Here is a 26912-nt window from a genome sequence, read left to right as displayed (position 1 = left end):
CATATGTAATATAATTTCTTTAAAAGATTTGATTATTCTATTAGCTCAATTTTGATTCTATTTGCAGAATCTCTCAAATTTCATCAAGTGGAGCTAAAACAAATATAGGGAAGAAAATCTTTCCTCAGAATGACTTGCTCATTCATTTCAACATTTATTCAAAAGCATATGTTTTAAATTTCTACTTTGTGCCAGTTTAAGTTTAATAGGACTCATTGCCTGCCCACAAAGATAATTTAATTGTGCTAAATTATGTCCTGGGGCTCCTACTTGCCAAATCTGGGACAATATATGCACAAAAATAATTACAACAAGGAATTATAAACTACTCAAGAAAAAAAGGGAAATCATGAGGCTGTACCAGTGATAGAGAAGGGAGAAGTGAAGGCTCTTGCAGTAGAAAGTCAGGTGTCAATTAGTAAATGGAGAGGGAATGCTGGAATTGGAAAAAAAAAATCAGCATTTCGCACACATCATAGTAAAGATTGGATCAGGCAGGGGCTGGCTGATTTGCTCAATTGGTTAGAGCACAGCCTTGTAACGTCAAAGTCAAGGGTTCAGATCCCTATACCAGCCAGCTTCCCAAAACAAAACAGAACAAAGATTGGATCAGGCAAGAATTATTAATGGTTGCTAAATCCAGGGGGATGTTTTGATAAGGATCATGGTATGTGCATGGTTTTAAAATGTCTCCTCAGATTGCTTATCACTTGTAAATGAAAAATTACTAATTATTTTAGACAGTACTGGACCAAATAACCACTCGACTGGGTGATCAAAATTAACATCAGCAGTAAGAAGCAGATAGACATCATGTGACTCCACATTTGATACCCTGAGAAGGATATGTCTTATGTGTATTCCAGCCAAGAATGCATAGTCTGAATCTAAGTGTGAGGAAACATCAAGCAAATCTAAAATGCTGAACATTCTAATAAAAAAAAAGGAGGGGATGGGGTTCGGCGTTCTTTAAAAATGTCAGAGAGGTGGAAATGTTTAAGATTTAAAGGAGGTTAGGGAGACATTAAATGCAGTATCTGCCCCTGGACAGGAAGTTGTACTGGAAAGAGGGGAAATGCTGTAAAGAATATTATTGATTGAATTGACAAATCTGGAATATGAATGGTAGATTAGATAAGAGTATTATATCACTTATATATTGATATTTATAAGTATACTGTGGTGTTATGTAAGACAATATCCCTATTCTTAGTAATTACTCAATAAAGTATTAAGAGGTAAAGGGACATGATATATGTCATTTTCCCTTAAATGTTCTGAAAAATATTGTATGTGTGTATGTAAATATATGTGTACTATATATGGAAAGAAAGTGAACAAATGATGATTTGGTATAAAATGTTTTTTTTTTTTTTTTTTTGTCCTTTTTGAAACCGGCCGCGCCGCGCTCAGCCAGTGAGTGCTGTGAGCGCACCGGTCATCCCTATATAGGATCCGAACCCGCGACGGGAGCGCTGCTGCACTCCCAGCGCAGCACTCTCCCGAGTGTGCCACGGGCTCGGCCCGGTATAAAATGTTAACAGTGAACCTGGGTAAACCATATTTGATGTTCTTTGTGTTGTTCTTATTGCAACTTTTGTGAAAGCTTCAACTTATTTCCAAATACAAAGTTAAAAAATCAAGAAAAACCATTATGTCCTAGGAACGATGGGAGCATGATGGGAGTACAAAAAAGCATGACTAAAATTAACCAGAGTACGTGAACTTAGAAAACTTTGATGCAAACAAACAATTTGCAGCTCTATCAGAAACCAGCTGATATGTATTAGCATCTGCTAAGTTCTAGATGCTCGGCTCAAATGTCAAATAATATTGGAATGTTGGTGGGGGTGAGGGAGAGAGGAGGGAAAGGAACAACTGGTAAAGGGACATGAAAATCAACTACAGTGTACATCAGTAAATTAAAAAATAAATAAAAATAATGAAATGGGAAAAAATAAGTAAATAAAATACTCCAGGAAGGGCTGGTCCGGTGGCGCACTGGATAGTGCGCCGCTTGGGAAGCGCGGCGGCGCTCCCGCCCAAGGGTTCGGATCCCACATACAGACCGGTTCCCGCTCACTGGCTGAGCGAGGCGCGGGAGCAACGCCGAGGGTTGCAGTCCCGTTGCCGGTCCCCGGTCTGGTACGGGGGCAACACTGAGGGTTGCGATCCGTTGCCGGACACGGAAAAAGACAAAAAAAAAAAAAAAAAACTCCCGGAAAAAAAAAACAAAAAAAAAAAAAAAAAACTCCCGGAAAAAAAAAACAAAAAAAAAAAAAAAAAACTCCCGGAAAAAAAAAACAAAAAAAAAAAAAAAAAACTCCCGGAAAAAAAAAACAAAAAAAAAAAAAAAAAACTCCCGGAAAAAAAAAACAAAAAAAAAAAAAAAAAACCCAGGAAAAAAAAAAAAAAAAAAAAAAAAAAAAAATACTCCAGGAAAAAAAACTCAAAAAAAGCAAATAATATTGGACCAATCAAATATTCTATGTTCAAAAAATGATACAAGACTGAAGTTCATTTTTAGCTCTATTAACATGCAGTGCAAACTACTTATACTTTAATTTTTGTGTTTCAATATATATAATAGTTCTCTCTCCTTTTCATTATGTTTTATATTGTTTTTACTACAAATATGGAAATTATTTATGTTCATATGGTACATCTAATGCAGGGACTTTAGAATAAGTCATTAATCACAAATTGCAGAAATACATTTTCATTATGTTAATCAGGTGATTAGACTTCTGGAAATTTATTGTTTAATATACAAATCAAAAGTAAAGTATTAAATTTGCTTTTAATTGTTCTTATAATTGTGCCTGTTTGACCATGTTATAATTTGTTATTAACTTCTTTTTAATCATAGACGAATCCTTAGTACTGTGGAAAAGAGCAGACAGAAATATAAACCGGCTTCTCTCACAGTGGAGTTTGTCCCTTTCTTCTATCGTAAGTAACATCTGTAATTTCTCTTACTTTGATTTTCATCTTACTATGATTATTTTACTCTGATTCTGACCTTGATTCAGCTCTGTTAATTTATAAGATAAAAGTTGGAAGAACCTATAACTGTAGTACTTGATTTATGTTTGGCTGTGATTATTGTTCTGTTTTATTTAATTTACTATTCTCAAAGTGTTTTTCTGAGAAGAGGTGAATATTTTAATGATAGTAGTATATTTTGAAACTTCAGAATTTTTACTGAAAATAGGAAATTTAAGAGAGTTGGCTATTATATATGTGACTTATAGGAGCCCTAGTTTTCTTTCTTAAAAAAGGATTACGCCATCTTTCAAGAATGTAGAAAAATTTGCAGAATGTAAAAGGAAAAGGAGCACTGTGTGTATTCTTGAGTGTGTTTCCCACTCAAATTTGTCAGATCTCAATACTTTGCCATATTTGCTTCATTTCTCTCTCTCTCTTTTTTTTTTTCCTATGAAATAAAAGAAGGCAGAAATAGTCCTTTGTTTGATTGCTTGGTGAAGATGATTACAGTACCCACTCTGCTTGACCACCAGTCATGATACTGACTTTAGCTAGATAATTAAACTCATGTATTCACGATAGCCCATGCCTGGAACTAACCTCACTTAGAGAATTCAGAACACTAGATCCTGTGTGCTGGTGGAACAGTGTAAGGTACTTCTGTTGAGCAGGAGGCCTCACAGCAGTTCACAGGTGATTCTTTGGTACTCCAAGTGAGGTTATGAGATCAAATTGGTGGGTGTGGGAGCCACCCTGGCTCTGAAGCAGAATACCCCATAGAAGCTTTTGTATCTTGCATATAAAGGTCATTGCAAATATTTCGTTAATTTATCCCGAAGTATTTTATATTTTTTATGCTTTGTAAATGATTTGTTTACATTGTATTTTTCAATTGGTTATTGCTAGTATGTAGAAATACAATTTATTTTTGTATATTGATCTTGTATCCTGTGACCTTGCTAAATTCACACATAAATTGTAATAGCCCTTATATATATTATTCCTTAGGGTTTTATATACACTGCATACAATCATCTTGTCTATAAAAAAGTCTTACTTTTTCCTTTCCAAGCTATATACCTTTTTATACTTTGGTATAGACGTGGTGAGAGAGAACATTCATGCCTTGTTCCAACATGTAGAGGGAAAAATTTTAGTTTTTCTCCATTAAGTGTGATGCTAACTATAGATTTTTTTTTTATAGATTCCCTTCATTAAGTAGAGGAAGTTTCATTCTAATTCTAATTTTTCAATAGTTTTTATTAATGGATGTTGATTTTTTCCACATGCTTTTTTTTTTTTTTTTTTTTTTTTTTTTTTTTCCGTGTCCGGCAACGGATCGCAACCCTCAGTGTTGCCCCCGCACCGGACCGGACCGGGGACCGGCAACGGGATTGCAAGCCTCGGTGCTGCTCCCATGCCTCGCTCAGCCAGTGAGCGGGAGCCGGTCTGTATGTGGGATCCGAACCCTCGGACGGGAGCGCCGCCGCGCTTCCCAAGCGGCGCACTGTAGCAGTGCGCCACCAGGCCGGCCTTTTTCCACATACTTTAACTGCATCGACTTGACATGTAGTTATGTTGTTTTGGTCCTTCTTTGTGAAGGAGATGAGTGTTGGGCACCTCTAGTCAGCCATCTCGATTATGTCTTCCCTTATTGTCTTTGCCTCCCTTTACTTCCAGTTTAATTTGCTCTTCTTTTTCTAGCTTCTTAGAGTGGAACCTTTGATTTTTAATTAGACCTTCTGTTTTTTAATCTTCTTTTCTAATATGAAACATTTTAAGCTATACATTTTTCACAAAGCATTGCTTTAGCTGTGTCACACAGATTTCTGTATGTTCATCTTAATTTTCATTTGATATAAAATAATTTCTAACTTTTTTTGTTATTCCTTTTTTAACACAATGGTTATTGAGAAAGGTGTTGTTGAGGGGTGACTAGGGAGAATTTGGTCACAAAATTTCAATTAGTTCAAGAGATTTATCATACAACGTGGTGACTAAATGTATTATATACTTGAAGATTGCTAAGAGAATAGTAATTTTTATATGTTTTCCCCACGAGAAAATATGTATGCATATGTTGATTAGCTTGATTTAGCTATTTGACAATGTATACATATTCAAAAATCATTTTGTACACCATAAATATATACAATTTGTATTTGCCAATTAAAAAATAATTTAAATTTAAAAAAAGGAAATGTGTTGTTTAATCTCCAAATGTTTGGGGAGTTTTCAAATCCTTTTTTCTTTACGGTGAAAAAATTTATATTTAGAATTAGTCTGCTGGGCTCAGTTTAGATGATCCCCAATTTTGTTGACAACATTCAAAGCCTCGTATCAAGAGCCAGTCAAACATATTGCCTTCTTCTTTCTATCAGACCTGATCAGAGTGTTAACTTTGGTCATGTCAGTGTCATAGAGCTTCTTCACAGCCTATTTGATCTGATGCTTATTGGCCTTGACATCCGCAGTGAACACAAATGTGTTATCTTCTGTCTTTTTTATAGCCTACTCAGTTGTTAGGGGAATTGTCATGATGGCACAGTGGTCAAGCTTGTTTCTTCTGCAAATGCTCTTCTGAGGATATTTGGATTGCTTTTGGAGCCACAGTGTCTTGGGCCACCAGAAGATGGGTGGCATGTGGGTTGTCTTTTCTTTGTAGCCATGGACACCTTTTAGCACTGCTTTCTTGGCCTTCAAAGCCTTTGCTTTGGCTTTGGCTTCAGTGGCTTCCTTTGCTTTTGGTGCTATCTTCATGAAAAGAGTCTCCAGATATTTTTTTTCTGTGACTTTCTAATATAATTCCATTACAGTGAGAGTATACTCTTCATGACTTTAGTCAATTTAAATTTACTGAGTTGTGTTAGCATGGACTATTTTTTATAACGAAGTGTTCCTCTTTAGCCATGGTAATATTCTTTTCCTACTTTATTGGATAATAATATAACCACCCCAGCAATTTTATGATTAGAGTTTACTTGGTACATCTTTTTACATCATTTATATGTGTTACCTTTCTTGTGTGTCCACTGTGGCTGAATAGAACTCTGTCATCTTCCAGCCCTGTGTGAAATCAGAGAATTATTCAGCTTAGAGCTTCTTTGCAGTTTTTTGCTCGTCTTGTGGAATTTCACACTGTCATGTGAGAATTGATACTCAGACACAAAGTGAGCCCTATGCATATTTCTGAAGTCCTTTCTTTGTATAGCTTCTTTTACTCCAGTACTCTGCTTCACAAATTCCAGTTGCCTAGGCCTCACCAAACTTTGATTTCTGGCTCCTCAATTCGGCAAATAGCGTGTTCTTTTAAGATTAACCCCTTTCTGTGCAGTAGTCCAGAAAGTATCTTCAAATTGGAATCTGAGGTGACCTTTGAGCCCACTTTGTTTTCCTTCTTTTGTATTTCACAGTTCTGTGACCCAATTTTTGGAACCTATTTTGTCCAGTGTTCTAGTTGTTTGTAGCAAGAAGCCATGTATAGTGCCAGTTATTCCAACACAGCTGGAGTGACTTAATTTTTTAATTATAAATTCTGTCAATACATTTTACCTCAAAGCTGTTTCTTTTGGGTAATGTTTGTTATGTATAATACTGAAGATAATTCTATCATAATAGTCTTGTTTAAGTCTCTAATAATGTATGCAAGAGGATATTCATTACAGAATTATCAGCATCAAAAGAAAGGTACAAGTGTAACGGTTTATCAGTAGAGAACTGATTAAATAAAGATATGTCATTGTAGTGGTGTATGGTTTCTATTCATAAAATGAATGTCAGATGTATCTGTTAAGATGTAATAATATCCAGGATGTATTGTTAAAAAAAAATATGCATGATGCAGGAGTATATGTTTAGCTTTTTCTTTTTTTTAAGCTGGTGGTAATGTGCTAGAATGAGGAATAGGTCAGTCAGAGGGAGACTTATTTTTCCTTTTAGCTCTTTTATTCCATTTTAATTTTTCTTTGTCATGTGTGTGTATCACCTTTTAAAAACAATAAAATAGTTTATGATGTTAAAAGAAAGATTACTATTGGTATTAAAATTTTAGAATATTGGCCCTGGAGTGGCCTATGAAATCTTTTTGTCTAACTCTTTTATTTTATAACTGACTAATTATAGTCGGTTACAGTAATAAGAGGCATTAGTAGTAGTAAAGAGACCTCTAATTTTGTCAGATCTGGATTAATTTCTAGCTCTGTCACTTAGGAGCCATCTTCAGGCGAGATATTAACTTCTGACCTTCTATTTGCTCATTTATAAATGGGGGCAAAATACCATCTTTATATGGAGTATTACAAAAATTAAATGAGATGACATAAAGTCTCTAAAATGGTACCTGAGAGATGGTTCCTCCTTTCCTTTCCTATGACAAAGTGCATATCACCCTTGCCATTTAACACATTGTAGCCTTTTTACAAATAGTTCATGTTTCAGTGTCAGACATTCCTTAGAGATAAGTCATATTGTGAAAGAGAAATCTTATTGATTTGTTTATTTGTGTATTATATTCACAGAATGTTTTCAGGAAAGCGAACATCTCAAGGAAAGTCTTAAGTGTTGCTTATTGCATCTCTTTGGAGCCATTGTAGCTGGTGGGCAGGTGAGGAAAGTGCTGAAAATTAATATATAAAATAATAGTTAATAGTCCAAAAAGCTTTCTATGGATTATTTAATATATTCTTTGTCTTTTTATAATTTCATGAACCATACAAATATTGCTGAGTGTATATCTTGTTTAAAACTAATCTACTTAGTTCTTTCATTTATTGTCTTCCAAAAAATCTAAGTAGCACTTGCAGTAAAATTATTGGATAAGTAACCAGATTTAACAGTTTTTGATGCTGTAAGTTTTTTTTTTTTTTTTTTTTTTTTCCTTTTTGTCTTTTTTACTGACCGGCAATGGGATCGCAACCCTCGGTGTTGCACCCACGCTGCGCTCAACCAGTGAGCGGGAACCGGTCTCCACATGGGATCCGAACCCTCGGCAGGAGCGCCGCCGCGCTCCCAAGCGGCGCACTCTCCAGTGCGCCACTGGGCCGGCCCGATGCTGTAAGTTCTAATTTGTGTTGACTTTCAGCTGCTACTTCTTACTTCAGCTTGTTGAGGAAGTCAGCCCTATTAGTCCACTTGATGAACTCAAACTCTAGCAGCTTGGTTTCCAGAGATATATGATTTTAGTCACTCTTGTCTACGTAGAATTACCTAATGCATATATACAAGTTTATGTGCATTTTGTCAACAAACCCAACTAGTTTCTTATTATTTAAAAGAACAAATTTCTAGTAATTTTTTTTTAAGTTGACCATCTTAAAAGCTGTCTGTGGCAAACTTTGAGTATAAATACTAGTTGACAATAGGATTACAGTTCAGAAACAACATTCTACATGTTTTCTTAAACCACACAGCTTGGATTAGAAGTTCCTATCACTTTTTGTATCACATATCCTTTTGGCAGTCTGATAAAGCCCTTTGTCAGAATCAGAATGTTTTTAAATGCCTAAAATAAAATATATAAGGTCACGAAGGAAACCAATTATACTGAAATACAGTTACTAAAATATTAATGAAACAAATTTGTGACATAGTAATATGTGCTTCTATAGAACACATGAAATAAAAGGATACAGCAGCAAGTCTAGTAACTAATGTAATTTCAAAGAAGAGATGAATATATGTTCATCTTTCAAAAAAGAGATGTTTTGAGATACTGCAACAAACTAATATTTGAAAATGCATAGATCTATGACAAATTCACAAGAATTACTTATGCTACTATGCTTTATTGCTTACATTTAAATTTGAAGGAAATACTAAATTTCAGTTAGAGGTTAGTGAAAATAAAGATATTTTTCCATCCAAATTTACAGATCTCTTGAATTCCTTACTTTTCCCTTTTTCTCTGCCCCTTTCTCTCTCTTAGGTTGAAAGTTCTTATCTTCCTTTTTTTTTTTTTAGCTATTAGCTTTTTCTTTCACATGAAACATTCTTTTACTAACATTAATGTACTATGTTCTTTATATTGTTATAGCAAATTATGTGTTTAAATTACAATTTTATTTAAAAACTTAGGAACACTTACATTTTTTGTATTTGTGTAATGTTTGTTTTGTGTTATATTTTAAAAGCCTCAATAAAATATTATTTAAAGATATAAAATTAAGCCAGTAATAAACTAGGCATATTACTTTATCATTTTGGGCATTAGGAAGAAATCCTTTTCTACATTCAGGGAGACATCATGGAGGTTAATATTTAGACATTTGAGTTCAAGTGCTTCTCATGAGGTTCTTTTTATTTTATAGCAGTAGGGAATCTTTAATCTTATAGGAGTAGGCAATTGTCATTTATTTGATACTTTTTTCATTTCCTATTCTGTTTGGAGATTTGAGAGAGTGTAATTTTCATTTTTCAACGTGAGCATCATAAACAAATGATTTTAAATATTTAGGTAATCTCTTTTATTTAATGTGCCCAATTTAAATATATTTTGGATATTAATCTTGTAAATACCATCCTGAGATTAAGAGTTTCCTGTCTGTTGGTGCTGCTGTAATTTCTCTTTCTTCCTTATCTTGTTCTGTTTTTGTTTTCTCTCTGTATTACCATTTTTCATCAAATGGCCCTTGTGGGCCGTTTTTTTGTTTGTTTTAGATATTTTTTTCCCCCTCATACCTAGTACCCTGTTAGCTTCCAGAGCAGTACTGAACATTCCTTCTCTTTTGTTTTATTTATCCTATCCCCTTTTTGGTACCTAGCCAGAATCCCTACTTAGGTTTACTGGTAGGCTATGTGGGCTTCTCTTCTGCACTCTGTGGGAGATAAGAGTCACCTTGCAGTAAGAGGGATGGTAACCGGAATCTAATTTTAATTTGCTTTAACCAGTTTAAATTTGCTTAATCATCTTCCTGTATTAGCTGATATCCTTCTTTTGGGTCAGTATCTCCCCATTTCCATCATTTCTGTACTACTGCAAATAAGTACATATGAATGAAAATGGAAGTGGCATCGTTATTGACTATTGGAGAAGCTGATTGGATCCCATTCTCTTTTTGAACACGCAGAGACTTGTTAATGCCCAGGGATAATTAAGCCCAAGAGATTTCCATAATGAAAACTGACATGAAAATCAAGTAGATACTAGAATAGGCCCAATTTACTATTTTATGTACTGAAGATACTCAAAATCCTTATGATCAGGGCATAGCTATAGTTAGATTTATATCAAAGAAAGAAGATTAATTGTTGAATATAGCATTACCAAGGGTATTTAGATGAACTGAATATCTAAAGGCATAAAAGTGATATTGTCATAAAAAACAGAAAAATTGAAGTCCAGTGACTGGACTCCTTTTCCAAAGCATTGTGCCTGGGCTTCCTGTTGGCATAATTGTTCTTTAGACCCGTGAATAAAAAATACAGTTGTTTTGTTTTGTGTTATGTTAAGAGCAAGGGCTTTGGAGCCAGACTGACCTAGGTTTGAGTCCCATGTCCATCTCTAACTAGTCGTACAACCTTGGGTAAACTATTTGCACGTGTTTTAGTTTCTTTATTCGTAATAGTAACAGTTAGAGGATAATTGTGAAGACTAAATGACACATAACAGATGTAAAGCATTTAAGAAAGTACCTGCACTTATAAAAACTAAGTAAACTACAGTTGTATCAGATTTATGATTTGGTGTAAGTAGCAGTTTAAGTTAGTTTACTTTTCCCTCTCTTTAGAAAAAAAAAAAGTAGTAAACTATCCAGAGTTAATTTGGTTGGTTCTAGGATCTTCAGGGACTCAGGTGCTTTTGAATGTGTAACTATCCTTACTATTCAGTCTCACGCAGCAAGATAGCTTCTGGAGTTCTGGCCATCATGTTTCCATTTTGGGCACAAAGATGGGGGGGATTATGAAGTAGGAGGAGACAAACAGTATGCACCACCTGTCTTTTAAAGAAATACTTGAAAAGCTGACACTTACTGTCTTTTTATCTCATTCGCTGAACTTCGTCATATGACTTCAAAGAAAGCAAGTATGTCCAGATAAAAAATTTAATAAAACTTGCTTCCTCAGCCTCCTTAGCAGGAGGGAAGATTACGAAATGTGATTTTTTTCCTGGGTGGTTATGTGACCAGGAAAACATAAGGGGCTCTATTAATAAGGAAGGTTGGGGAGACTGAATATTGGATGGGCGTTCAGCAGTTTCTTTCATAGTAGTACTTGTTATTATTGATATTCTTTATTATATTAATAATGATTGACAATAACAAGTCCTAATGGCCAACATACTGTTACTTTCAGATGATTTTGCATAACCATGTTCTGTTTCATTATATTTCAGTTTAATAATTCAGGGCAAAGTATGTTGGGTTTTTTTTTCACGTTTCCCAGGTCACCTAATAGCTACCAATAACTTAGTGTGTGGAGTTTCAGAAATATGTTTGTAGAATCAGAGCCAAGGCAGTCATCTTATATATCTAAATCAGTTGAGATGGATTTGCTGTGACAGAAAATCTGAGAGAGGCTTAACCAAATCAAGATTGTCATTGTTATTGTTATTATTTTATTCTTGAATAAGAAATCCAGATGAAGGCAGTTCTGAGTTGGTACAGGAGCATAATGATAACACCAAGGACTAAGGTCCTTTCATCTTCTGCTCTCTGTAGCCTGCCACTTTAATTATGGGGCTTTTCGCATGAAATAAAGGTAGCTCCTAGCACTATGCCTGCATTCCGGGCAGGAAGTAGGTGAAAGAGCCGAAGTCCTAACCTTGTGATATGTAAAGTGATACCCTCTCCATAGTCTACTGCCTTATATGCTTGACCAGAACTATGTCACATGACTACCCCTATCTGCAAGAGAGGGTAGAAAGTGAGTTTTCTGATAGTACAGTAGAGGAAGGGAAGACTTAATGTGCAAAACACTAGCAGTGTCTGTCAAAGTGTCTGCTAAAAATTTTTTTATGTTGATTTATTAAAATAAAAAGTTGTCTATAGATTTATTAAATTCTCTTTGCTGTTGTAAACATTCAGAACTTCTGTTAGGTTTGGGTTTCATTTGTATTGTGTCTAATGTTTCAGAGGAATGCTTTGCAAGCAATTTCTCCAGCCACCATGGAAGTTCTTATGCAAGTTTTGGCAGATTGTGATTCTGGGGAGGACGGTGATCCTGAAGAAGTGGGTAGGAAGGTAGAATTAACTCTGAAGTGCCTTACAGAAGTGGTACATATCCTTCTCAGTAGCAGCTCTGACAAACGTCAAGTGGAAACCAGTACTATTCTGGAGAACTATTTTAAATTGCTAAATTCTGATCATTCAGCTGTACCTAATCAAAGGAGGTCCAGACAGTGGGAAAGCCGGTTTATATCTCTACAGATCAAAATGCTGAGTAAGTATTATCTAGTTTACTCTGAATCTTTTTTTTACTTTGATAATTCCCACTTTCTTTTGAAATACAAGGCCATTGTACAGAAAGTATTGCTTGTTTAATTCATAGATTGTGTGATTGTTTAGATTTTGACTTCCAAATAATTAATATAGATTTGTTTGTTTACATATCTTTGCTTTAACAGTGACTAACTAAGTTGAGTCTCTGTATTCTTTTTTTGAAAGTGTAATTCACTAAAAGCATCAGTGTTAAAAAGAAAATCAGCTATGGCTTTGAAATTCTAGAAAAAATAAATTTTCAGAAAGTAACCATGTGTTAGTCACTATTGTTATGTCTCTATAAGATTTTTGTAGGGCTGGCCCCGTGGTGCACTCGGGAGAGTGTGGCGCTTGGAGGTGCAGCGACGCTCCCGCCGCGGGTTCGGATCCTATATAGGGATGGCCGGTGCGCTCACTGGCTGAGTGCTGTGAGGGCGACACCACACCAAGGGTTGCGATCCCCTTACCGGTCACACACACAAAAAAGATTTTTGTAGAGGTCACTTCACCATCTCTCCTTCCTCTAGAGGGCCTCTGGTTTTTTTTGTTTTTGCTTTTCCTCAGAGCCTCTCCTTATTATAGAAATAAAATATCTTCAGTACAGCTAAACTAGGAAATTCAGATAAATAAGAAGAAAATAAAAGTTCTTTATATCCTACTACCCAAACATAACCAGCATTAATGGTTTGGTGTATAGCTTTTAGAGACATAAAAATGCTTCTATGTGTTTATGTGTGTGCGTGTGACACTTCAACTTAAAAATATTGGACATCGAAATCTCTTGAAAAATGATTCATTACAACATTTGTTTCTATAGGAAATTAAGATTCATCTTATATAGTTTTAATTATTTTATGTGTTATAACATGTCATGTTTTAAAATTATTATAAATAGTAAGTTTATAAGTAAGTTTGAGTCTATATTGAATGGACTTCTTTTTTGTTAGGAAATATGGTATTACCCTTGCCAGATGTCCTTTGATTTCTGGATGGGGATATCCCTTCAGTAGGCAACAAGAACAAAACATCTTCACAAATGGATTAATTACCTAAGTCTCACTTTCATAATGGCCATATGTTAATTTTATAATATATAAATGGGATTGTTACCAAATATAACCAGTTGTTGCTTATTACTAGCAAGTTAGGCACAATATTTGGTTGGACTTGAGCCTTATAATGGAAGAACAACTAAATAATCTGTGGGAAATATATATAAAAATTTAAATATTTCAAATAGTAACATGTAAAAATGTTCACTTTCCTAACAAGCAATAATTACGGATTTTGTTTTCTACTCCTTACCCCTATTATGTCCCAATTAATTTGCATTTTTTTGTCAATTGAAAAGCCTAAATTAAAAATATGATTAAATGCTTGTATTATCTTAAATTTTCAATTTTACATGGATGATTTTGGTTTTATTTTCCTAGATACCATCACAGCCATGTTAGATTGCACAGATAGGCCTGTTCTTCAGGCCATTTTTCTTAACAGTAATTGCTTTGAACATTTGATACGACTGCTACAGAACTGCAAGGTATTTTTCTATTATGATTATTGTCTTTGATTTTAAGAAGCTATTGTTTTGTTTATGTTTTGATTCAAAATTGAGCATATTACTAAATTTTTATAGTTAATTTGTGTTTGTATTTAATTATATAACTAAGTTTTATCTGGAATTGAAACTAGTATTATATACTTCTAACTATCTAAAAACCTTAAAGGTAGTCAAACTGGAAACTAATTTTTTTGTGTGATGAGCATTTCAGTTCATTAAGTGTTTTATTTTCAGTTCCATCTAGAAATATCTTTGAGGACCTTTAAAGTCATTAATTGCTTTTGATCTTTTCTAGCTATGTGTGTAAGAGCATACTTAAACAATCAAGATTTTGCCTTTAATTCTTTGTAAAACAATTCAGTTTTTCATGGAAACTCAGTCTTCTACCACAGTCTATAAACCCAACTGCAACTTATCTATCCTATAAATGTATGCCATTGACTATAGAGTGTATTAGATAAAATATGTGGATTGCTCAGTGCAAACCTATTATTCCAGCTCAAATTGTATGTCATTGGCTAAATGATGATTTTGTATAAGAAATGGCTTTATTTTTATTAACTAAATAGATTAATTTAACAAATATTTATTGTGTTTAACAAATATTCATTGTGATTAAAAGATTACTTTGGCTATTGTATAGAAGAAGAGAGACCAGTTAGGAAACTAATGGGAAATTTAGGCCAGAATTGGTAGTGGCTTTGACTATGTCCATTATCTTGCTAGCAGTTTCTGATAAATATAAGTTTTATATTGATTCCATATATTTTATCAGTGTACTTCTTGCTTATTTAAAGTATATAAATGGGTTAAGAAGTTATGTCAATATATTTCTGAATTTAAACTCCTTTAGAAAATTGTTTCTGGCTCATAGAGATTCCATTGATTTGTCTGGGGTTCTAGGTGTTCTCTCTTCCCAAAATACACTTTAAAAAAATTTTTTTTAATTTTTATTGAATCAAAACTGATTATACATATTTTGGGGGATTCAACTTTGAGATATGTTAATCAAATCAATACTACTAGCATATATATTGTTATAAATCGTAATTATTCTTTATGCCCCTTGTCCAATCTCTCCCCATTCCCCTCTCCCTCTGCCCTCCCTGCTCCGATTATCCTAGATTTCTTCTCTCCTTCTGAAAGAATAATGGTTACTCTGTTGATTTGTTGCCTAGATGATCTGTCCCATCGTGAGAGGTGTGATCAGGTCCCCCAGTATTATCATAGAGCAGATGCTTCTTCTGTCACTCTGAAATGGGCTTTGTGGAGAGAGACATCCCGTTGGGGTGGGGGGGAGTCGGCGCCCACGCTGGCGCCCTGACAACTTTGGCGCAAGGGAACGAGGCTGAAGATTACTCCCTGCCTCCTCCTCCCTGTGCAAGAGGGAGCAGGGCGGGAGAGCCCAGGAGATAGGTAAGTGCAGCCACCGGCCCCAACCCAGCTTGCAAAAGAACACTCAGATGCAGTGGGGGTTCTGTCAAGTGGGGGTTCTGTCAAGCAGTTCTGTTTATTCAACTCAAAGCCTACATATTTATGCATAAATAGGCTAATTGGGCAGGGGATTCTGGCAGGGGTCTCCACCTAACAAGCCAATCACCCTATAGGTCATGCATGCATGCATGGCTCCTGCCTATGCTTATAGTAAAGATCATGAAGTGTCCATGAGCCCGGAAGACTCTCTGCACCAATGATGCTAAGCCCCGTAAATGGGGTGAGGTTTTACCCGACACCATAGTCACTCCCCCTTTACATCCTCCAGGTGCCATCCTGAACATGTGTGAAAAACAAAGAAGGGAACAAGCAGTCATCATTAGGTGTAGCAACCATCTGTGCCAGGAAGGGAGCTGCCACCCAACAACATCCTTTTCTGTTCTTTATCTCTGCTGATGACTCTCCTTGTGTCAATGCACTCCAGTGGCTGGCAGACAATCTGCAAGGTGGTTGTGGTGTCTAGCTGCTTTTTTGGCAGCTGTGGTTATTGTGGTGGCTGTGCTGGGCCACCCACACGGAGGTGATTTTTTTGGCATGCTCCTTGGTGCTGGTGGTGTGCCTGGTTGTGGGGAGGGTCTGGTCCCTGGCTCCATACCTCAGGTCCCTGGGTTGGCCAAAAGGCACTGGCACAGTGCGCCTGGTTGTGGGGGCGGGGGGTTTGGTCCCCTTCTCATTGCCTCAGGTCCCTGGGCAGGCCCTGAGGCGTTGGTGCGGTGTACATGGTTGTGGGTGGGGGGGTCCTGTCCTCTTCTCCATACCTCAGGTCCCTGGGTGGGCTACGAGGTGCTGGCGGTGTGCCCGGTTGTGGATGGGAGTGTTGTCTCCAGCTCCATGCCTCATGTCTCCTGGTAGCCCCAAGGTGCTGGTGATGTGCCTGGGTTGGAACTAATTTTTTTCCTTTGCTTACTTCTCACATGGGGTAACTTCCTGTGGGAACCAGTACTTGAGCTGTGTGGTTGAGCTAAATTGCTGCTTTGCTGCTGTTTCCCTAGGGAAGGCTTTTTGTACAGCTCCGGGTTTAATGGTCAACCTTATAGGTACTTCTGGCTCTCCAGAGACTCAGTGCACCTGTGTTGTGTAGAAACTCTGATCTGGGCCTGAGTCTTTTCATCAAACTGCACGCCATGCAATTCTGCATTCCCGACCAGTCTCCTCTGAGTGGTCCTGCGCTGATTGGGGGACAGATCGGCTGTCCTTGCTGTGTCCCAGTGTTCTCCCAGTGGGCCTATCTCCCCCAATCGCTTGTACTAGAACACTTTCCATGGGATGGGTCCTGCGCTGGTCCCTTGCATTGACTCACTGGCCTCTGAATGGCTCCTCTTTTTCAGCTGTTTTGGCTCTTGCCCCTGCATGGGTCCATGGGAACCCTATTAGTGGTCTTGCTGTCCTGGGGGCCACCAACATCCTCCTCTCCCCTGCCACCTCGAAGTCACTCCATCTGAAGGACACAGCTGTGGCTTCTGCAGGCTCCTGCTTCATGCGCTCAGCAACTCCAGCATTAAAGTTGCCATGGCCTGGAAGGCTTCAAGCAGTATTTTCTTTTTCTCATCATGGTTTCTCCCGCCTTCATGAATTCCATAGGTAACTCTTCCTCTTCTCCTGAGCTCCAGCGGCCCCAGCTTGGCTGATGTTACATTTTTATAGTTGTAGATCGGTTGATTTGGAGGAGAGAATGATGCTAGGGACCATCTATTCTGCCATCTTGACTGGAACTCCCCCAAATACACTTTTAATAACATTTTTACAAGAAACCTGTATAGTGTAGCATCACTAAGAAAATAATTACTTTTTTCTAAGAAGATTTCCTCTGCCTTATCCTTCCCTCACTTTTTACTCAACTTTTTGTGCCATTGGGTGAGCTATATGTGCCGTTTTAAAATTAGCACTTGTTTCATCATTCTTACTGTAATTCTGAAAGAGCTTTTATCTTAATTTCCATCAATAATGGTAGACCTCTGGGTTATTCTGAAAGTTGTTTCTCAGATGAACTCTTTTTTTTTTTTTCCAAGTCAGAATTTCAACTTCACTAAAATACAAATATTCTAAGGTCAAGGATTTGGATCCCCCTACCAGCCAGCCAGCCAAAAAAGTAAATTAATTAGTTAAATAAAATAGAAATATTTCTTATCTTTTACTTGGTTTACTTTAAAACCAGATTGGAAATGCTTTATACAAATACATAATAAAAAAGGAAAGGGTTTGGTGAGGGTAATTTTTTTAAGTTTTGCATTTTATAATGGCTTTTTGACATATTGTCTTGCTGATAATTTTTATTTTATTTTATTTTTTGAGATGAGATATCTAATAATATTTTCTTTTTTGTTTTCATTTCTATTTATATTTATTTTTGTGGGGTACAGTATGTTGTTTCAATACATGCATATATTACACAGTGCATCACTTAGGGTAGGTAGCATAGTTTTGTACCCGTTAGTCCACCCCTTCTCCTCCCTGGCATATCCCTCCCCTCCCTGTTTCTGTTAACCATTATTCTACTCTAGTTCTATGAGAACCAATTTTTCTTCAGTTTCCACATATGAATGAGACCATGTGGTATTTGTCCTTAGGTGCCTGACTGTTTTAACTTAACATGATGGTTTCCAGTTCCATATGTGTTACCTCAAATGATAGGATATCATTTCTTTTTATACCTGAGTAGTATTCCATTGCATATATATACCACAGTTTTTTTTAATCCATTCATATGTTGATGGGCATTTAGGGCACAAAAGCATCTCAGCTATTGGGAATAGCATTGCAGTGAACATGAGAGTGCAGGTGTCTTTGATAAATTGATTTCATTTCCTTTGAGTATATACTTAGTAGTGGGATAGCTGGATCATAATGTAGATCTGTTTTTAGTTATCTGAGTAACCTCCGTACTGTTTTCCTCAATGGCTATACCAATTTACACTCCCACCAACAATGTAGGAAGGTTCCCTTTTCTCCTCATCCTCTCCAATTTGTTATTTTAGTCTTGTTGATAATAGCCATTCTAACTGGGGTAAGATGATATTTCCTTGTGGTTTTAATTTGCATTTCCCTGATGATCAGTGCTTTTGAGCATTTTTTCATGTACTTGTTGGCCATTTGTATGTCTTTTATTTTGAGAAATGTCTGTTCAAGTCTTTTGCCCATTTTTTAATTGGGTTATTTGGTTTTTTGCTGTCGAGTTGTTTGAGTTCCCTATATATTCTGGATATTAACTCCTGTCTGATGTGTAGTTTACAGATACTTTCTCCCATTTTGTTGGTTGTGTCTTTGCTTTGTTGATAGTGTCCCTTGCTGTGCAGATGCTTTATAGCTTGATGTAGTCACATTTGTATGTTTTTGCTTTAGTTGCCTATGCCTTTGTAGTCTTGCTCAAAAAAGCACTGCTCACTCCCATTTCATATAGCATTTCTGCTGTGTTTTTTCATAGTAGTTTCATAGTTGCAGGTCTTTAATCCCTTTTGAGCTGATTTTTGAGGTGATACATAGGGGTCTAGTTTCAGTCTTCTGCATATGGATATCCAGTTTTCCCTGGACCATTTGTTGAAGAGACTGTACTTTCCCCACTGTATATTCTTGGCTCCTTTGTTAAAATCAGTTGGCTGTAAATATATTTGTGGGTTTGTTTCTGGGCTCTTGTATTCTGTTCCATTGATCTATTTGTCTATTTTTATGCCAGTACCATGCTTTGGTCAAGAAGTGAAGAGAGAGGAGAGAGTATTTGAGTTTCTCTGAAAACACAGAATCAATAATCATTGTAATCCCAAAGTTAACTAGGGCTGTTGATATTTTCTTCAAGATGTAACAAAGCCTTTAGATCTGAGGATCACTTTTTCAAAAATTTTTTTTTTTTTGTCCTTTTTGAGACCAGCCGCACCGCGCTCAGCCAGTGAGCGCTGTGAGTACACCGGTCATCCCTATATAGGATCCGAACCCGCAGCAGGAGTGCTGCTGCACTCTCCCGAGTGTGCCATGGGCTCGGCCCTATAACTTTATAGTATATTCTGAAGTCAGGAAGTGTGATGCCACCAATTTGTTCTTTTCATTCAAGATTGCTCTAGCTGTATGGGATCTTTTGTGGTTCCGTACAAATTTTAAGATAATTTTTTTCTATTGCTGTGAAGAATGTCATTGTTATTTTGATAGAGATTGTATTGAGTAGATTGCTTTGGGTAATATGGATATGTTAATGATGTTAATTCTTCTAACCCATGAATATGGTATATCTTTCCATTTATTTATGTCCTCTTCATTTTTTTTTCACCAATGTTTTATAGTTTTCATTTTAGAGGTCTTTCACCTCCTAGGTTAAATTTACTTGTAGGTATTTCTTTTTTTTTTTTTTTTTTTTTGGTAGCTATTGTGAATGGAATTACTTCCTCGATTTCTTCTTTAGCTATTTCACTATTGGTGTATAGGAAGGCTATTGGTTTTTGTGTATTGATTTTGTATCCTGCCATTATACTGAATTCATTTATTAGTTCTAGTAATTTTTTGGTGGAGTCTTTAGGGTTTTCTGTGTGTATGATCATGTCATCTGCAAATAGGGATAGTTTGACTTCCTTTCCAATTTGAATGCTCTTTACTGCTTTCTCTTGCCTTATTTGTGCTAGCTAGAACTGCCAGTACCATGTCAAATAAGAGTGGGGAAAGTGGGCCTCCTTGTCTTGTTCTCATGCTAAGAGGAAAAACCTCCAATTTTTGTCCATTCAGTATGATACTAGCTGTGGGTTTGTCATATATGGCCTTTATTGTGTTGAGGTATGTTCCTTCTATACCTAGTTTGTTGAATGATTTTATCATGAAGGTGTGTTGGATTTTATCACGTGCTTTTTTTCTTCATCTATTGATGTGATCATATGGTTTTTTGCCCTTCGTTCTGTTGACATAATGTATCACATTTGTTCACTTGTGTATGTTGAACCATGCCTGCATCCCTGGGATGAATCCCACTTGATCATAGTGAATGATCTTTTTAACATGTTGTTGGAATCTGTTTGCTAGTATTTTATTGAGGATCTTCACTTCTGTGCTCATTTGGGATAGTGGTCTGTAGTTTTCTTTTTTTGTTTTATCTTTTTCCAGTTTTGGTATAAGGTTAATGTTGGCCTTGTAACATGAGTTTGGAAGTATTCCCTCCCCTTCAATTTTTTGGAAGAGTTTGAGAAGAATTGGTATTAGTTGTTCTGTAAATGTTTGATAGAATTCAGCAGTAAAACCTTCTGGTCCTGGAGTTTTCTTTGTTGGGGGACTTTTAATTATTGCTTCAATCTCATTACTCATTATTGGTATGTTTAGGTTTTCTGGTTCTTCATGATTCAACCTTGGTAAGTTGTAATTGTCCAGGAATTTATTCATTTCTTATAGGTTTTCCAATTTTTTCACATATAGTTATTTGTTGGTAGTAGCCTCTTATCCTTTGTATTTCTGTGGTATCTGTTGTAATGTCTCCTTTTTCATTTATCATTTATTTATTAGAGTCTCTCTATTTTCCCTTCGTTAGTCTAGCTAAAGATTTATTGATTTTGTTTATCTTTTAAAAAAACAACTGTTTCATCGATCTTTTGTATTTTTTTAAAATCTATAATTCATTTATTTCTGCTTTTATCTTTATTTCTGTCCTTCTACTGATTTAGGCACATATAGCTCACCCAATGGCACAAAAAGTTGAGTAAAAAGTGAAGGGAGGGCCGACCCAGTGGCGCACTGGAGAGTGCACCGCTTGGGAGCGCGGAGGCGCTCCTGCTGAGGGTTCGGATCCCATGTGGAGACCAGTTCCCGCTCACTGGCTGAGCGTGGTGCGGGCGCAACACCGAGGGTTGAGATCCCGTTGCCGGTCCCCGGTACAGGCGCGACACCGAGGGTTGCGATCCCATTACCGGTCAGTAAAAAAGACAAAAAGGAAAAAAAAAAGTAAGGGAAGGATAAGGCAGAGGAAATCTTCTTAGAAAAAAAGTAATTATTTTCTTAGTGATGCTACACTATACAGGTTTCTTGTAAAAATGTTATTAAAAGTGTATTTGGGGGAGTTCCAGTCAAGATGGCAGAATAGATGGTCCCTAGCATCATTCTCTCCTCCAAATCAACCGATCTACAACTATAAAAATGTAACATCAGCCAAGCTGGGGCCGCTGGAGCTCAGGAGAAGAGGAAGAGAAACCTATGGAATTCATGAAGGTGGGAGAAACCATGATGAGAAAAAGAAAAAATTGCTTGAAGCCTTCCAGGCCATGGCAACTTTAATGCTGGAGTTGCTGAGCGCATGAAGCAGGAGCCTGCAGAAGCCACAGCTGTGTCCTTCAGATGGAGTGACTTCGAGGTGGCAGGGGAGAAGAGGATGTTGGTGGCCCCCAGGACAGCAAGACCACTAATAGGGTTCCCATGGATCCATGCAGGGGCAAGAGCCAAAACAGCTGAAAAAGAGGAGCCATTCAGAGGCCAGTGAGTCAGACAAAGTAGTTGAATTGACATGATCTCAGTTTTTTAAAATTTGTTGAGCCTTGTTTTGTGAAATAACATATGGTCTATTTTATAGAATGTTATGTGTGCTGCTGAGAAAAATGTGTATTTTGCAGCTGTTGGATGAAGTGGTCTGTATATGTCTGTTAGGTGTAATCAGTCTAGAGTAGAGATTAATTCCGATGTTACCTGATTAATTTTCTATCTGTCCTTTGCTGAAAGTGGGGTGTTAAAAGTTCCCAACTATTATTGTTTTGGAAATCTATCTCTCATGTTAGGTCTAATAGTAATTAGATATTAACCAGTAAAGATCTAACACTACCAAAGAACACCTATAAATCCTGGAAGAGGTAGAAGTCTCTTCAAATGCCAAGGCATCAATGTAAAGACATAAAGATCAAGAAAGAATAGATAAACATGCCACCAACAAAGGAAATAAACAAACCACCAACAATGGATCTTAAAGAACAGCAGATTTATGAAATGTCTGATAGAGAATCAGAATAACCCTCTTAAGGATGTTCACAGAGTCACAAGAAAATACAGATAGAAAATTAAATGATATGTGGTAAACAATCCTGGAGAAGAATGAGAAACTTGACAAAACAATGAAATCTATTTAAAAAAAAATTCTAGAAATAAAAAATACATTATCTGAACTGAAAAACTTAATAGAAAGCTCCAACAGCAGAATTAATCAAACTGAGAAAAGACTGATGAACTCAAAGATAAAAGATGTGAAATGATCAACTCAGAGAAGCAAAAAGAAAAAGAGAAAATGGAACAGAAATACAGCAAATGTGGAACTCCTTCAAGCAAAATAACCTCCCAATTGGTATGCCCAAAGGAGAAGAAAAAGGAAAAGATGTAGAAAGCATAGTGAAGGAAATAATGGGTGAAAATTGCCCGAGTATGGAGAAAGATGACAGTATCCAGGTACAGGAAGCTCAGAGGTCACCAATCAAATTCAATCCAAAGAGGGACACCCCAAGGCACATCATAATCAAATTATCAAAAACCGAAGACAAAGAAAGGATACTGAAAACAGCAAAAGAAACATAATATTCAGTGGTGTCCCAATATGTCTCTCAGTGGATTTCTCAGTAGAAACCCTACACACCAGAAGAGAATGAGATGATATACTCGGAATGCTGAAAGAAGAATACTGTCAACCAAGAATTCTCTATTCAGCAAAACTAACCTTCAGATATGATGGAGAAATAAAGTCTTTCCCAGACAACGAAAGCCAAGAGAATTCACCAACATTGGACCCACATTACAGGAAATTCTAAAGGGAGTTCTTCAACCTGAAAGAAGATGATGCTGAGGAGCAGGAAGAAAACATCTGAAGGTATACAACTCTTTAGTAAAGTAAGTTCACAGACAAACTCAGAATATTCCTATGTTGCAAGGGTGGCAAATAAACCATTTACATCTTTAGTATGAAGACTAAAGGACAAACCTAACAAGACAACAACAAATAGAACTGTGTAAGATATAAGCAATATTAAAAGATGTAACAATAAAACGTTAAAAAGTGGGGGCTGGGAGGGGCAGGGGGAACAACACCAAAGCATAGAGTTGGCTTTGGTTCTTTTTTCTTATATATCAAAGTTAAGTTGTTATTATTCTAAAATAAGCTATTATAATGGTAAGAAGTTTTTTGTTTAACCTCATGGTAACCATAACACAAAAACTTTTGAGAGACATAGTGAGAAATTAAAATATACTGCTAGAGAGAATCACTCAATCACAAAGAAAGATAGTAAGATCAGAAAAAAGAAAAAAAGGATTAACAAAACAACCAGAATAAATAGAACAAAATGGCAGTAACAAGTCCCTATTTATTAATTATAACTCTAAATGTAAATGGACTAAATGCCCCAATTAAAAGACACAGACTGGCTCAATAGATTATAAAATAAGAACCAAGAACATGCTGCCTGTAAAAAATTTACTTCATGAATGAAGACACACACTGACTAAAAGTGAAGGGATGGAAATAGATATTTCATGCAAATGGAAAACAAAAAAGAGCAGGAGTAGTTATATTTACATTAGATACAATAGACCTGAAGTCAAGGAAAGTAAAAAAAGACAAGAAAGGTTATTATATAATGATAAAGGAATCAATTCAACAAGAGGCTATAACAATTCCAAATATTTACACACCCACCTCCAGAGCACCCAGTTATATAAATCAACTAGAAACAAAAAGAAAGGCAATGAAAAATACTCAGGCACTCCAGAAGCCAATTCTGACTCTGTTGGGCTCTTTGTTCTGAAGTCTTTCTTCTCCAGGTTTCTTGGTTTTTGCTCTTGGTTTTCTCATACTGGCACAGTTTCCTCCAAATAGAAATTCATTTGTGGGGCCGGCCCGGTGGTGCACTGCTACAGTGCGCTGCTTGGGAGCGCAGCGGCACTCCCGCCTAGGGTTTGGATCCCACATACAGACCGGCCGCTCACTGGCTGAGCAAGGTGCGGGCGTGACACCGAGGGTTGCGATCCCGTTGCCGGTCCCGGTCCGGTCCGGGCGCAACACTGAGGGTTGCGATCCGTTGCCGGTCACGAAAAAACACACACACACACACACAAAAAAAATTCATTTGTGCTTTCAACCAAAGGTTCTCTTAAAATATATGGAACTATTAGATAATGGGTAAGACCTAATTGAGATTGCCCTCTTCCTAATTCTTACGTGTGGTAAGGTCTGCTGTAGATACAGAGTAAGATAATATGTGTGGTTATAGGGTCTGGAGCATTTTGAAAGGTAGGGTTGACTTGGATGGAGTTCCTTAATTTCAGTCTATACCTGGCTTCTGCCTCTGCACCTCCGTTGAAACTGTCTTTAATCAAGGTTATATTTCTAGGTGTAATGCACACTAGTTTTTATCTTGGCTGGCATTTTCTGTTGATCATTCCCTTCTTGAAACATTTAAAAATATTTTATTTCTGAAATATCAACACACTAATCTTGTTTTCCACACTCATCTTTTTTTTCTATCTTCTGTTGTGGCCACTTTTTAGTCTCTGGCATATTCCCCTCTCTAAAATGCTGACATTCCCTGTTTGGTCCTAGGCTTTTTTTTTTCTTTTTTTTTTTTTGATTTGCTTATCCCTTTGAATAGTCTCAACTATATGTGTGGCTTTAGATATCATCTGTAATCCCATTTCTTGATTCTAGTACAGATCTGTTTTGAGGAATTCCACCTGAATGTCTAAGAAATCTCAAATTTACTACATCTAAAATGGAACGGATCATCCCTTACTCTATCATCTCCCCTCTCCTGTCTCATCCCTGCAACTGCTTTCCATATATTCTAATGTAAGTCAGAGGCACCATTATCTACCTTGTTTCTCAAGGGAGAAACTTGGGAATCAATCTAGACTTTTCCAGCTATCTCATCCTCCACATCTGCTTATCCTAGCAAGTTCTGCAGGTCTGCTTTTTAATCATCTCTCAAATACCTTTTATTCCCAGTGTCACTACTTTATTTCAGGGTCTAATTTCTTGCCAGATTATTGCAATATTTTCTTAACTGTGTTTTCATTTTTCAATCTTATTCCCTTCACACTGAATCCAAAACCATTTTTTAAAACATCAATGTCATTATATCAATTGTTTGTTTAAAATGTCCTCTCCAAACCATTAAAATACTCTAGTGATCAAATCTCTTTAGCATAACTTGTACAGGGCTCTAAGAAATCTGGCTCAGGCTCAATCCTACCTCTTAAGTCTTTCTTACGACCAGTCACAGTCATGTTTACTCTTAGTTCTTTGTCTCCTTGATGCTTTTATAGCTACTTGAAATATTTGGACTTTCTTTCCTTTTTTTCTTTTTTGGCTGTAATAGTCTCTGGTTCTGCCAGATTCAGATAGATACATATTTTTGGCCCCCATAATATTTTTTACAAGTCCATGGGGCAACACTTAGACTTTTTGTATTTCATACTAAACAGTGGACTATTGAAGGCATGCGTACTGACTTTAATTTCTTCTTTCCCATTACAAGGTCTTTGGCACACAGTAGAAGCTTAATAAATAAAGTTACATTGATTAATTTTACAATTGGGGACCTAGAACAGCAGGGTTACACTAGGGTGGGGGAACAGCATAAATAACAGAAACAAAGTGTATTTAGTTTGAAATTTTGCTTCAGTGCATAACTCTGCCAAAAAGGAGTACAGAAATGCTTTTCTTCCTTTTTCATCCTCACCATTGTACTACATAGCCCTCAACATTCAGGACCTAAAACTCAAGGTATTTAAAAAGTATTAAAATAGCTACATCATGTGTTAAATGATATAAACTGCAATTAGAAACTATCCTCCTTTTAAGTATAAATATGTGACTAATTTTGAGTTGCCTAGTATGATGTGTATTGGAACGTGATTAATTTGAAAATAAGAGATCACATTAACAAACCTAAGCTCTAAGCTCTAAAATTCAAAAGAAGTACTTTGAGCTTTATAGGTCTTAAGGGCATGGGGTCAGTCATATGTTATAATTTGATATCACATTTTTTTAAGATCGTTACTTCCATTTGCAGAATCAAATGTTTTCAACATTTTTCTTTAGGACGTCATGGATGTTACAATAGATGAAATGCTTGTGTTCAGATGAATAAATTAACTGACATCTCTGCTTTTGTCTCTTTTCTGAAAGTGATTCTTTCCATTTTCTATTTTAACTTTAAAAAGAATAAAATATAATGGTTAGAAATATTTTCCTCTGTCACTTTAAGGAAAATGTTTTAAAGTCAAATTTCAGAAAAACCTTTGTATCCAAAGCAATGAACATATTATGAATGAGCTATTTATGGGCATAATTTTAAAACAAGACATATTGAAGATTAATTTTCCAGCATATAGATTGATTTTTAAATGCACATTAAAAGTAATTATTACCCACATAATGTGAGAAATAGCATTTCTTGTTTTTTTTTTTTTTTTTTTTTTGTCTTTTTCCGTGTCCGGCATCGGATCGCAGCCCTCAGTGTCGCCCC

At 36.4% G+C, this 26912-nt stretch overlaps 1 protein-coding gene across 1 annotated transcript in view; it reads left to right on the top strand.

Annotated features, from left to right (window-relative positions):
- The window catches only part of NBEAL1 (neurobeachin-like 1), a 173940-nt gene that overhangs the window by 24055 nt on the left and 122973 nt on the right, over positions 1-26912 (top strand). The window contains exons 6-9 of the mRNA XM_008574031.1: positions 2870-2952; positions 7506-7591; positions 12057-12363; positions 13835-13941. Of these exons, the coding sequence (XP_008572253.1) occupies positions 2870-2952; positions 7506-7591; positions 12057-12363; positions 13835-13941 (583 nt within the window). The remainder of the gene's footprint in view (positions 1-2869; positions 2953-7505; positions 7592-12056; positions 12364-13834; positions 13942-26912) is intronic.

This window comes from Galeopterus variegatus, unplaced genomic scaffold, assembly GCF_000696425.1.
Source record: "Galeopterus variegatus unplaced genomic scaffold, G_variegatus-3.0.2 Scaffold985, whole genome shotgun sequence".
Lineage (NCBI taxonomy): Eukaryota > Metazoa > Chordata > Mammalia > Dermoptera > Cynocephalidae > Galeopterus > Galeopterus variegatus.
Note: the sequence above shows the minus strand (reverse complement) of the source record. Positions and strands in the feature narration are given on the sequence as shown.